Source organism: Carassius carassius, chromosome 37, assembly GCF_963082965.1.
Source record: "Carassius carassius chromosome 37, fCarCar2.1, whole genome shotgun sequence".
Classification (NCBI taxonomy): Eukaryota; Metazoa; Chordata; class Actinopteri; order Cypriniformes; family Cyprinidae; genus Carassius; species Carassius carassius.
Genome location: NC_081791.1, coordinates 27,993,352 through 28,006,392, shown reverse-complemented (window position 1 = coordinate 28,006,392; position 13,041 = coordinate 27,993,352). Strand labels below are relative to the sequence as shown.

The 13,041-nt window shown below is 33.0% G+C and overlaps 2 protein-coding genes across 2 annotated transcripts in view; one reads left to right on the top strand and one right to left on the bottom strand.

Annotated features, from left to right (window-relative positions):
- The first annotated feature begins 676 nt into the window (after nucleotides 1–676).
- On the top strand, nucleotides 677–3,616 carry LOC132118571 (high mobility group protein B2-like). Its single transcript, XM_059528512.1, has 5 exons — nucleotides 677–834; nucleotides 2,129–2,279; nucleotides 2,359–2,510; nucleotides 2,995–3,169; nucleotides 3,252–3,616. The coding sequence occupies exons 1-5, from the start codon at nucleotides 719–721 to the stop codon at nucleotides 3,390–3,392; spliced, it is 735 nt and encodes a 244-aa protein (XP_059384495.1). The 5' UTR covers nucleotides 677–718; the 3' UTR covers nucleotides 3,393–3,616.
- Nucleotides 3,617–7,794: 4,178 nt separating this feature from the next.
- Nucleotides 7,795–13,041, bottom strand: part of LOC132118570 (endophilin-A1-like) — a 14,284-nt gene continuing 9,037 nt past the window's right edge. The window contains exons 7-9 of the mRNA XM_059528511.1: nucleotides 12,410–12,513; nucleotides 12,032–12,156; nucleotides 7,795–8,419 (exon numbers count right to left, since the gene is read on the bottom strand). Of these exons, the coding sequence (XP_059384494.1) occupies nucleotides 8,223–8,419; nucleotides 12,032–12,156; nucleotides 12,410–12,513 (426 nt within the window). The 3' untranslated portion in view covers nucleotides 7,795–8,222. The remainder of the gene's footprint in view (nucleotides 8,420–12,031; nucleotides 12,157–12,409; nucleotides 12,514–13,041) is intronic.

Here is a 13,041-nt window from a genome sequence, read left to right as displayed (position 1 = left end):
GGGCGCGCGCGCGCGCTCTTACGTCGCCCAGCGGAGCGGAGGAGAGATGACTCATCCGCCAGACACTAACCGACGGTTGTTTTAAAAATGTAAAATCATATATATATATAATATGAATTCTGTTATAATTAATAATGATAATAAGTTATATTATTGTTTAAATCATTATAATTCAGCTGTATTTGTGGTATGGAAGCTAATTTTTGACAGGGAATAAAAATATTTTTTAAAAGTTAACTGCAACTGCGATGTTATTTCAAGTGATTGTAATTGCCATAAAAATGTCCAGATTTTGAGAGAAAATGTCGCAATCTCGTGAAGTTTTGTGTGGTTTATATTATAGTTTACATAATTTTTACGTACATTAATGCAATTAATAACTATTTAAAAAATGTATATAATATTTTCTTGAACAACTATTTTATTTGTCATGCATTGTTTTTAACAATATTAACATTTTTCATTATAAGTGGATTAAAATAATAATAATAATAATAATATTTAAATCAATAAAAAATAATTCAATACCCTACAAAAGAATAACAATATACTTTGTAGAATCGCTTTTGTGATTTCAGTCTACACATTTTTTTTAGTTTGCATCCATTTGAACCACACCGACGGTTTCAGTCCGCCAATCAACTCTGCGGATTCCTCTGTGGGGGCTCGCTGATTGGACGTCCCCGATCGCGAGCGGAGCCAATCAGCCGTCGGGTCCATGCTGCCTTCAGTCCCACGCGCGTCGTCACGCACGCACAGCAGCTCGAGCGATCACGTGGTAGACGCAGCAGCACGGAGGGAGACGCGCTCAGCTGTGCGGAGAATAAAGAGCAGGTTTGCTAGATTTCAGAAATCACCATTTAAATCATTAAAAATACGCGCTTGGTGATTCGAACACGCGCGTGCATTTTGTTAATTTGTCGTGTCTGTGCGAAATAATGTGTTTACATGGAGAGATGGGGGAGGGAGGGAATTAGGCGGGAAGGAAAAATGGAGGAATCTTTGTTCAGCGACCGACTGCAACAGAAGTGCTTAAAAATCAGAAAAGAAAGAGAAAACATTTTAATTCATGCATTTCGATGCATTTTCGGCTCCCCACCCCTCAATTCTACATTCAGTGTTCAAGGCCGTAAATCTGCGTGTTTTAGTAATTAAACATTACATTGCGTCGCATTTAATGGCAGATATCAGATACAGTCTATGGATCTAATACAGTTATTTCGCAAGGTGACTTATTTTATGTACATAGTATTTGAAAACAAAGCATGCTATAATAGATCAAATAAGTAACAAAACATCATTGACAATTTTAATCACACATAAACGCCTATATATACTTAAGTACAATTATATATATATATTTATATGTGTGTGTATATATATATATATAGATATAATGTATATGTGTGTAAGTTTTAGTATATATACAAAATATTAAAATATACTATAATTTCTAGTAACGTGTGTGTATTTTTTATATTTACATATACACAAATATACGAATATGTATTTTATATATAATTGTTTTATATTTTTCTTTATAAAATGTTTAATTGTATATACATTTTTTATGCGTTCATGTATCTGTTTACATATATATATATATATATATATATTAAAAAGCAATATTTTATGTGTATTCATATATATATATATACACACACACACTAGTGCTGTCAAACGATTAATCGCGTTTCAAAATAAAAGTTTGTTTACATAATTAATATGCGTGCATACATCTATATTATGTATATAAATACACATGCATGTGTATATATTTATAAGAAAATATATACATATAAATATATTCAAAATACATTAATGAATGCGTTTGTATTTGTATATACATAATATACACAGTACAAACATGTAACACTTTTATTTTGAATGCGATCAATGGTTTGACAGCACTAATATATATATACACACACATACATAAATGTAAATTTAAACATAAAAATACATATTTAAATGTAACACATTTTTCTGTATAGTTATTTGTACATAGATTTTTTTTTATAATTTAGTTATATTTGTGTCTATATATACATGAAATAATAAATTCTTAATGAGTGTGTTCCTGTATTTGTGAGTATGGAGTGTGTGGTGTTTTCTGTCCGGTGATCAGGATGGTGAAAGGAGACGTGAACAAACCCAAGGGAAAGACGTCTGCGTACGCCTTCTTCGTGCAGACGTATCGCGATGAGCACAAACGCAAGAGTCCCGACGTTCCCATCAACTTCTCTGAGTTCTCCAAGAAGTGCTCGGAGGGATGGAAGGTGAGCGAGCGTCACACTGAGGATGACGAGGAGGATGATGATGATGATGTCACTAACCGCTGCTCCTCTGTCCCTTCAGTCCCTGAGCGCTTCAGAGAAGAGTAAGTTTGAAGACATGGCCAAAGTGGATAAAACTCGCTACGATAACGAGATGAAGAGTTACGTGCCGCCCAAAGGAGTCGGGAAGACGGGCCGCAAGAAGAAAGACCCGAACGCCCCGAAACGCCCGCCGTACGTCTCTCTCACACACACACACACACACACACACACACAGAGAGTTCACACATCTTGTTACATCAATAGGAATATACATCACATTCCTGTTGTGTAACATCAATAAATTTATGAATTAAAAATAGACAAGTAGAAAAACCCTTCCAGTATCTCTTGTAAAAAGACGAAAAAAACGGAGATAAAATTATAAAATGTAATAATAAATTGATATAAAATAAAACAAATATATAAAATAAAAAATGAATGACTTATACATTTCCTTATATATCATAAACAAAAAAGGATAGAATTTTTTAATTTACTTAAAAAAAATAGGTATGAATTAAAATGATGAAATGGAAATTGAATGAACTTATAAAATATACAATATTTTTTATATAGTACTTTATTATTATTATTGTTGTTGTTAAAATGAACTCAAATGATGGTTATTCTGCATAGCTCCAGATCTTAGTGATTTAAAGGGTTCTCCTCTGCGCAGATCTGCGTTCTTCGTCTTCTGCTCGGAGCACCGTCCGACGGTGAGAAGCGAGAACCCGAATCTGTCCATCGGTGAGATCGCCAAGAAGCTGGGCGAGATGTGGTCGAAGCAGAGCGTCTCCGAGCGCGCGCCGTTCGAGCAGAAGGCCGTCAAACTGCGTGAGAAGTACGAGAAGGTGAGCTGCGGATCATGTTTCACGGTCATGTTTATTTAATCATGTGGGCGTGGCTTGAGACAGAACGCTCTGTGATTGGCAGGATGTGGCAGCATACCGCGCAGGGGGCGGAGCTACGAAAAGGGGGCCGGGCCGACCGACTGGCTCGACTAAAAAGGCCCATGATGATGATTATGATGACGAAGAGGAAGATGAGGACGAGGAAGATGATGATGATGAGTAGAGTGTGTTTGTGTGTGATGCAGCATCTCTGATGTGGGACGGGTGGAGGGTTATTTGGGGTTTTTTCTTTCTGTACATGTTTAACGACTCCAGCAATAACACAAGTGTTCTGGTTTCTGTTTCGCTTCTTTAGATTGCTTTTTATTTTTGTACACGTCTTTTAACCGTTGATCCACTAAAGTGTAGAGGTGCTTTTTTTATAATAAAGTTTTACAGGTTTTGATATTCTGCGTTTGCTGTGGGGTTTTTTTGATTTAACGGATGGTTTTATTGTAGGATATCCAGCAGTATTTTGTGGAAGATGCTCAGATTATTTCTGGATGTATATGAAAATCTTATGAATTAAAAAAATCACTTAGAAATGTAGATAAACTGGTTTAAATATCCAGAATCTCACATAAAATGACTGAAAAATTCGCAGGAGAATATATTATATTATTATTATATTATATAAAGATGTGTGTGTGTATAGTGTGTAAATGTGTATTTAATAAAAATATACATAATTTAATATAAGAATATATAATCTTTTAGCTGTGCATTTATTCAAAATGTTATGAATTTAAATCATTTGAGAAAAGTAGAAAAACTGGTTTGAACACCGATAAAGAATGCACTTTTCCTGTTTTGTGTAAAATGCTTTTTATTTTTTCTTCTTAGACATTTAAAGTAACTGAGAATGAGCTGGATATATCTACCACAATATACCTTTATATAAAGTATATGCATTATTTCTAAATGTTTTTAATACATTTAATTTCACATTGGAATCTACTAATAGACTTAAACCCTTTTAAAAGTATATAATAATAATGTTATATAGTAATGAGGCAACCGTGACATAAAAAGACATTGCAGTGACATTGTGTTTATTCTCATTATATTCTCACATCAAGCAGTACAGGTTTGTCGTCCAGCACTAGAAAAGAGCTAAATAAATACAAACATACGACATCATAACAGTGAATCTCTGTAACATCACGTGCACAACACACATGGATTCACTCACACACACACACACACACACATTACAGGTTTGTGTCGTGGAGCGATGATTCAAGTGTTTATACTGCTATTCAAACACACATTTACATTATATAGTGATTTCAAAGTTATTGCCCATATCAGATGAGACTGACTGGAAATCTGTGATAATACTATCAATAATAACACTGATTTAATCATTAGATGCATGAGAAAGATTTAAGATTCAGAGTGACAGCGCGTCTCAACCTCGTGAATCCTGCAAAGAAACGCCCAGCTTAGATTATTACAGACAAGTGACATCAAATTCAGAAAATGAAGTCTGTTTTTTTTTCCATTACATTACAATATTTTCATTATAGTTAAAAAGGTTTATGCTAAATTGTACAAAAAAACAATTAAATCATACAAATTTTAAATTAAAAAAAATATTTTGAAACAAAAACAAAACACTAAAAACATTTTTTTTCAATAAAATAAGTTATAATTACTAATATTACTAATCAACAGTCATAAAAATCTCAAAACACTGAATAAAATATATGAAATATTTTATTTAGCTGACCACTAACTGTCATCAGAGAACCATGAACATGCAAATATTTTCTCTTTATATATAATTCCAAAGTGGTTTGGCTAAACAAATAAATAATCAGTTATACACATTTCATTTGTACTCTACAAATATACTTTACAGCTGACAATAACTTGCTTGCATTAGAGTAACAATCATATTTCCATCACTGTAAATGTTTAAATGTCATAAAAAATGATGATGTGCATAAAATGATTGTGCATTAATTGTTTTTAAAAAAGTCTAATCTAATTGGGGTTTGGGGGTGAACTATGAGATGGATTTGATGTTCTTCTTCACAGGTGTGAACAGGTGCAACATGACCATGGACATGATGCATGTTTGATGTGAAACAATCGCAGCCAATCAGGACACAGGTGAAGATACAACACAGCAGAAATCAAAACAAAACATCTGGTGGTACATTGATCGCGTTCATGGCTATTCAGAACAAAAGCACAATGACGATGAAATGGATGTGATGCACAGGTTGTAGAGTCACACCTGGTTCAGTAACGCGTGACGGAGAACAGATGGCACAAAACACACACTCATATAAAGAAAACTGCTGTCCTCCAGAACAGATGCGTTTCATCAGCTACTAGCCCTGAATATTTCATGATAAAAACAAGAAACTCTCCATTACATTTCTAAATCAACAATTATGGAATTATTCCACCATGGAATAAAAACACATGGTTTTATCTTACAATTCTGACTTGTTTTCAATTCTGAGAGAAAAACTTGTAGAAATAACATGTCACAATTAACCCCTTTTATATTCCATGCCAGAAAAACAGAGTGAGAGAGAGAAACACAGAATTGTAAGATGTAAACAGAATTTTGGAAGAAAAAAAAATTCAGAAGTGTGATATAAATTCAGAATTCTGAGAAAAATTCAGAATTGCAAAAATATTGAGAATTGTGATAAACTCAGAATTCCAAGTAAAAAGTCAGAATTGCGAAAAAAAAAACATTTTTATTTGTGAGATATAAATTCAAATTATAAAAACTAAAATAAAATTAAAATTATTAAAGGAAAAAGTCAGAATTGTGATAAACTCAGAATTCTGAAAAATAAGTCAGAATTGTGAAAAATGCCACAATTGTGATATATAAACTCAGAATTCCTAGAAAAAGGTCAGAATTGGTCAGAATTGCAAAACAAAAAAAAAATTAATTGTGAGATATGAACTCAGAATTCAAAGAAAGAAGTCGTAAGTGTGAAAAAGTTAGAATTGTGAGATATAAATTTGGAATTCCGAGAAATAAGTCAGAATTGCATATAAATGTAAAAATTGTGATATAAAAACTTAGAATTGCAAGAAAAAAGTCACAATTTGCTAAAAAGTCAGAACTGTGAGATCATTTTTTAAACTTTGCAATAACCTTTTTTTTTTATTCTGTGGAAAAACAAAAAGAAAATGAGATTTAAACTCAAAAAAAGAAAAAAATTCAGCATTGGAAAATATAGACCTAAACTTCGAATTCTGAGAAAAGGGAATTACAAGATGCAAACCTCCAGTTATGAGAACTGGCAAAAAATGCTTTATAATTTTCTAAATATAAACTTGCAATTGTGATCAAGAACTCATAATTGTGAGATAAAGTTGCAATTATCTTTTTCATTTTTGTATGCTGTGGCAAAAAACAAGCTTCCATAGTCACTGATATGGCCGCAAGCAGCGGTCAACAAACGGCACGGGTTTCAAACGAAGGCCGAGCGCGTTGAAGGCAACAAACAACACACAGCGTGAGCTGTGCTATAGAACATTGTCCATCAACCACTTAAACAACAAACGCTGCTACACTTCAGTCTTTTTAGACACTATATATGTTCTTCAGCTGCAATCAATCCATCATTTTAACGTTAAAAATAGTCTTTCTCAAACCACATGTGCTTACAAACATCACAGCACTAACGACTAACTGCTAACACTACAGTAGTAACTAGCATTATATTCTATGTGGAAACATTCACACGCAAACACACAATAACCAGCACACTCCGGTAACACAATCTTGGCATTCGTGGAAATACCACTTATTTAAAAAAATAAGACTTTATATGCTGCTTTAAGAAACATCTACCATCAGGCTCAAGAAAAACCCAGTTTAACTACCTTATGATGGCTGCACACTGCTGGTCATTCGCTAGTCTATATGGTTTATCAGTTGATCTTTTAGCTTAAGTTTATTTATTCAACCATCTTGAATAAATGAGTTTTAGGGCAGGTTGACCAATTTGGACCAATAACAAACCATGTGTGTGTGCTCTATGTTCAATAAGCTTATTGCATTTTGATATTTCACTGGGAATTCTGAATAATAAGTAGTTCTTTAACAAGCAAACAAAGATAAAGTTTCCCAACCACACAGCAAAAAATATTTTCTCACTTAGTATTATTTGGGTAACACTACAATATTCCATTTTGAACACAAGAACTAAAAATTAACAATTATTCTTAAGCACCTATTAATCTTAGGTAATCTAATTTCAACAATTACAAATACAAAGTGGCATCTGTTAATATTATTTAATGAACCTGAACTAACATGAAATAAAAATGGACAGTATTTTTATTAAAAAAGGTTAATAAAGGTTGTAACAAATTGCTCATTGTTAGTTAATGTTATTTAACCAAAGTTAACTAATGATTTTATTGTAAAGTGTTACCCTATTTACGTCTGGCTTTCCAGAAAAAAAATGTCTCAAAATATGAAGTCTTGTTTAGTGAAAAATGTATTTAAATAATTAGATTTGCTTAAAAAAGGGAGAAAAAATATCTGTCAGTGTGGTCAGAAAAAAACTCAGATGCCATTGTCAGATATATCACAACAGTCACAACAGCATCTTGTTGTTTGCTTAGCCAAGAGAAAAAGATTTAAACTGTGTGACGAAGATAGAGAAGCGACACAATCAAACACATCTGGAAATCCAGAACTTTCCTATAAGCATGCTGGGATAGAGCTGGATTAAATTAGGTTTATCAGAAGAGTGAAGCACTAGTTCCCTTAGATCAATAAAGTACAAATAAATAATCTGAAACACAAGAAAAAGAATATAAATGAGTCCAGGATTGCAAAAACTCATACACACTGAGCACTTGAACTGTTCCTCCACTCAGACGGGACCCCATAATGTCTATAATCTTCCTCAACATTATAATCCTCAGAGTCACTGATCGACAGGAGCAGGACGTGAAGCTGGAGCACAGATGCACGATAAAGGCGGCTGTTGGGTTGCTAGGCAACAGCTGGGCTTGGTGGAGCCTAGTGAGGCAGAGGCACCAGGATGTCCACATAGTTGATGGGGAAAAAACCTGATTGGCCGTGGATCATGCCCTCGTACCAGTTGTCGTCAATCTGATTGGTCAAAGTTATGATGTCGCCTTCCTTGAAGCCAAGCTCACCCTCGTTCTCTGGCTCGAAGTTATACAGTGCGCGACAACACGGCTGATCTAACGGAGCTGAGTGACCGACAGAACGAAAGTTATGTTAGTGAAAACACTTTCATTAACTAAAAAAATTTACAGAAGGACAACATCAAAATACTTAGAATGAAATCGATTAAAAGCCAAACAAAATATAGAATAGTAAAACACTGGTCAATGTTAAGTTAATATCATAACAAAAGCAAGAAATATAAGAAATATATAAAAAAAATCAAAAGTTAGGCCTAAAAAAAAAAAAAGTTTGGTTCCGGTTGGTTGTCAGTTGAGGTCATTGGTCGGTAGGGATTTTTTTTTTTTTTTTCTCCAGTGGCAGTTTTACACACACACACACACACACGCGCGCGTTAATTTTAAATGTGTGTACCGGTACTTTTACGACAGTGATTCTGAATTCCCGTTTAAAGTCTGTTGTTGCCATAGACACGCAAAACGCACACACACACACACACACAAAAAGCCTTCGCGGGAGTTTGACAGGCGATCTCATAGTAGATTAACATGGAGGATTTGAACTTGAAAAACGGAGTGTACAGACATCTTTTTGTAGTCAAACAACATTGTTTGTTATGCTCATTTATGTGGTTTATTTGATTTTGATGCTATAAATTAACTAGAAGCAAGAGACGATCAGTTAGTTTTAACTGATGATCTAACTTACAGCGATCTGTTCGACACATTCAAGAGCCACAAAACGGTATTTATTGTTTACATTTCTTTAAAAAATGACCACATTTGAAAGGTGAAATAACCAAATGAGACTTTGTTTCATATTAAAAGTAAGCTGGTAATGTTAATGTCCTGTCTGTCAGCATGTTGTCAGTGCCCTCTCTGTTCCGCGATATATTGTTGACTCCCCCCCCCCCCCCCCCGTGTTTCTCTTAATGTTACGATTTCCAAACCTTAAGTTATAGCTCACTTTAGGAATTGACAGTTAAAGGGTTTTGATGCAATACTTAATGGTTTTTAACGGATTACTTAAGTGTAAAGCAGCATTTAAAGGAAACTGTAATTTAATTAACGATGTGTGAAAGACCGTTCTTCCCCAGTCTCATAAAATAAATTTGGGTCGCACATAAATTGACAGGGTCGGTCGGAAACCGGAACCAAACAAATTTTTTTTTTAGGCCATATGTTAGTGAAAACTACATTTAATAAAACATTTTACAGAATGTACATTTTCACTACCAAATTCAATATAAAAATCAAATAAAAGCTAAACAAAATACAGAATAGTAAAAAACTGGTCATTTTTATAGATTTTGGGCTGTTTGGCATTTCAGAAAGTGTTGTTTCAGACTGGAAAGAAAGAAAAAAATCCAAAATGCACATCTAACTGTTTATTAAATCTATAGATTTCAATTAAAATACATATCTTCAAAAGTATTTTCTCCACTTCACTATCTCTTATAAACACCAAATTTTTAAGTTTTATTCATCTCTATAATCTGAAGGATTTTACTGTGGGGTTTGTTCATATTTCATTCAAACTGAATTATATAACATTTTATTCCTAAAAATGTGGCGAAAATTCATATATTTAAAGGCTGTGAGTTTGTTTCTCCACTTCAGCAGCACTTAACCACACCAAAACTTAGAGTTTTATTCCTCTCTGTAATCTGAAGGTATTTACCATGGGGTTTGTTCATATTTCATTCACACTGAATTATATAACATTTTATTGCTAAAAACGTGGCGAAAATTCATATATTTAAAGGCTGTGAGTTTGTTTCTCCACTTCAGCAGCACTTAACCACACCAAAACTTAGAGTTTTATTCCTCTCTATAATCTGAAGGATTTTACTGTGGGATTTGTTCATATCTCATTCAAACTGAATTATATAACATTTTATTGCTAAAAACGTGGCGAAAATTAATATATTTAAAGGCTGTGAGTTTGTTTCTCCACTTCAGCAGCACTTAACCACACCAAAACTTAGAGTTTTATTCCTCTCTGTAATCTGAAGGTATTTACCATGGGGTTTGTTCATATTTCATTCACACTGAATTATATAACATTTTATTGCTAAAAACGTGGCGAAAATTCATATATTTAAAGGCTGTGAGTTTGTTTCTCCACTTCAGCAGCACTTAACCACACCAAAACTTAGAGTTTTATTCCTCTCTATAATCTGAAGGATTTTACTGTGGGATTTGTTCATATCTCATTCAAACTGAATTATATAACATTTTATTGCTAAAAACGTGGCGAAAATTAATATATTTAAAGGCTGTGAGTTTGTTTCTCCACTTCAGCAGCACTTAACCACACCAAAACTTAGAGTTTTATTCCTCTCTGTAATCTGAAGGTATTTACCATGGGGTTTGTTCATATTTCATTCACACTGAATTATATAACATTTTATTCCTAAAAACGTGGCGAAAATTCATATATTTAAAGGCTGTGAGTTTGTTTCTCCACTTCAGCAGCACTTAACCACACCAAAACTTAGAGTTTTATTCCTCTCTATAATCTGAAGGATTTTACTGTGGGATTTGTTCATATCTCATTCAAACTGAATTATATAACATTTTATTGCTAAAAACGTGGCGAAAATTAATATATTTAAAGGCTGTGAGTTTGTTTCTCCACTTCAGCAGCACTTAACCACACCAAAACTTAGAGTTTTATTCCTCTCTGTAATCTGAAGGTATTTACCATGGGGTTTGTTCATATTTCATTCACACTGAATTATATAACATTTTATTGCTAAAAACGTGGCGAAAATTCATATATTTAAAGGCTGTGAGTTTGTTTCTCCACTTCAGCAGAACTTAACCACACCAAAACTTAGAGTTTTATTCCTCTCTATAATCTGAAGGTATTTACTGTGGGGTTTGTTCATATTTCATTCACACTGAATTATATAACATTTTATTGCTAAAAACGTGGCGAAAATTCATATATTTAAAGGCTGTGAGTTTGTTTCTCCACTTCAGCAGCACTTAACCACACCAAAACTTAGATTTTTATTCCTCTCTATAATCTGAAGGTATTTACTGTGGGGTTTGTTCATATTTCATTCACACTGAATTATATAACATTTTATTCCTAAAAAACATGCTAAAAATGTATATGTTTTCTGTCTGTTGATAGTATTTTCTGATTTCTGATGAGAAGAGAAATTCAAAATCCCTTCTGGAAAAATCTCTAACTTTAATAGGACAACAAAATCAAACAAGAATTTTGAATCCAACTCCAGATTTCTGTTCTGGACATTGCTCTGAAAGTTATTCTAACAATAATGTTATTATGTGTTGTTGTTGTTATTATTATAGTTGTACATTAAAAAAAAATTTCACACAGAAATTGGTTGTACATTTCACAAATAATTACAAAGAAAAAGCAAGTAACATTGAAATAAACTTAAAATTTAAGTAGAAAAACTGAAACACTATCTTCTTGTAAAACATAACTTTGAAAAATAATTGTTATAGTGTAATGTAGACTTAAGTATTCTAATAGATTTTGAGTGATTATTAAAACTTTATGGTTATTTGTACTTTTTTCTTTGGATTTTGGGGATAAAAGATGAACTGATCTGTTTGTGCGTGTTTGTCTGCTTTAGTCACATTCATCTGTATGTCAAAAAAAAATGTGTGTGTGTGTGTGTGTGTGTGTGTTTGTACCTGGTGAGCGTGCAGGTGATTTTGCAGAGTTTATTCCTCCGTTGTAATTCTCACTGGGCAGTTGAAGCTCCATGCGGGGTTTGGGGATGTATTCCTTCCGGGGTTTATTGGACATCTCCTTTATCCTGTAACACACACACACACACACATATTTTAATCAACAGCACATGTAATAATTTATAATAATAATTATTTATATTAATTTTAAAGCTTAAAAATAATACTTCAATATTTATTGGCATGTAATTGACATGCGTTTCTGGTAAATCTGATAAACTACTGTGTTGTTTTAATGTGAATTAATGTGTCTCCCAGTAGATGTAAAGTATGTGTCGTGTGAAGAACCCAGGTGCATGATGGGAGTTTGGAGCGTCTGACCTGTCTTCTATCTTGCTGGAGAGCTGCTGCAGGATCTCAGCAGCCTGCTGATGATACTCCACCTGAGCCTGAACCAGAGCCGACAGCTGACTCACCTGCTCGATCTACACACACACACACACACTAATGTGCTATTTACTAAGACAAAGGGATTCACAAATGTTTTTCTTTTGTTTGTTTTGTTTTTTTTGTAAGCTGAACAAGTTTGATAACAACTTTCAACAATGTAATGACACATTTGCATGTGCACGGTTCTTGTACGGTAATTTGAAATATTATGATTTAAATAATTTTTTGTAAATTTTTGTTTTATTTGGATTTTTTTTACATTAAAATTATTTATTCATTTGAATATTTAATTTTTATGATTTAATCAATTATTAGCTTTCACAAAACCCAGTTTGGCAAATCCTGATGTCAAACAATTTCACATACTATTTAAAAAATAAACAGTACACACTTGTTTCTGTAGGTTATTATAGTTAAGTAAAATTAAAATAATACAAAAACATTATTTCAGCTAGTTGTCAAGGAAACAAATTTTTATTTAGTTTAAATAGATGTACTAAAGTAACTAAAACCGAAAAAACTAAAAATTCCCATTCAAATATATAAACATTCAAAATGAAAAT

What these genes read in the sequence shown, in the direction of transcription:
- LOC132118571 (XM_059528512.1), top strand. Translation starts at nt 719, where the DNA reads ATGCTGCCTTCAGTCCCACGCGCGTCGTCACGCACGCACAGCAGCTCG. An exon ending in AGTGCTCGGAGGGATGGAAG is followed by an intron (nt 2,280 to 2,358) that starts GTGAGCGAGCGT and finishes CTGTCCCTTCAG; the next exon opens with TCCCTGAGCGCTTCAGAGAA. An exon ending in AACGCCCCGAAACGCCCGCC is followed by an intron (nt 2,511 to 2,994) that starts GTACGTCTCTCT and finishes TCCTCTGCGCAG; the next exon opens with ATCTGCGTTCTTCGTCTTCT.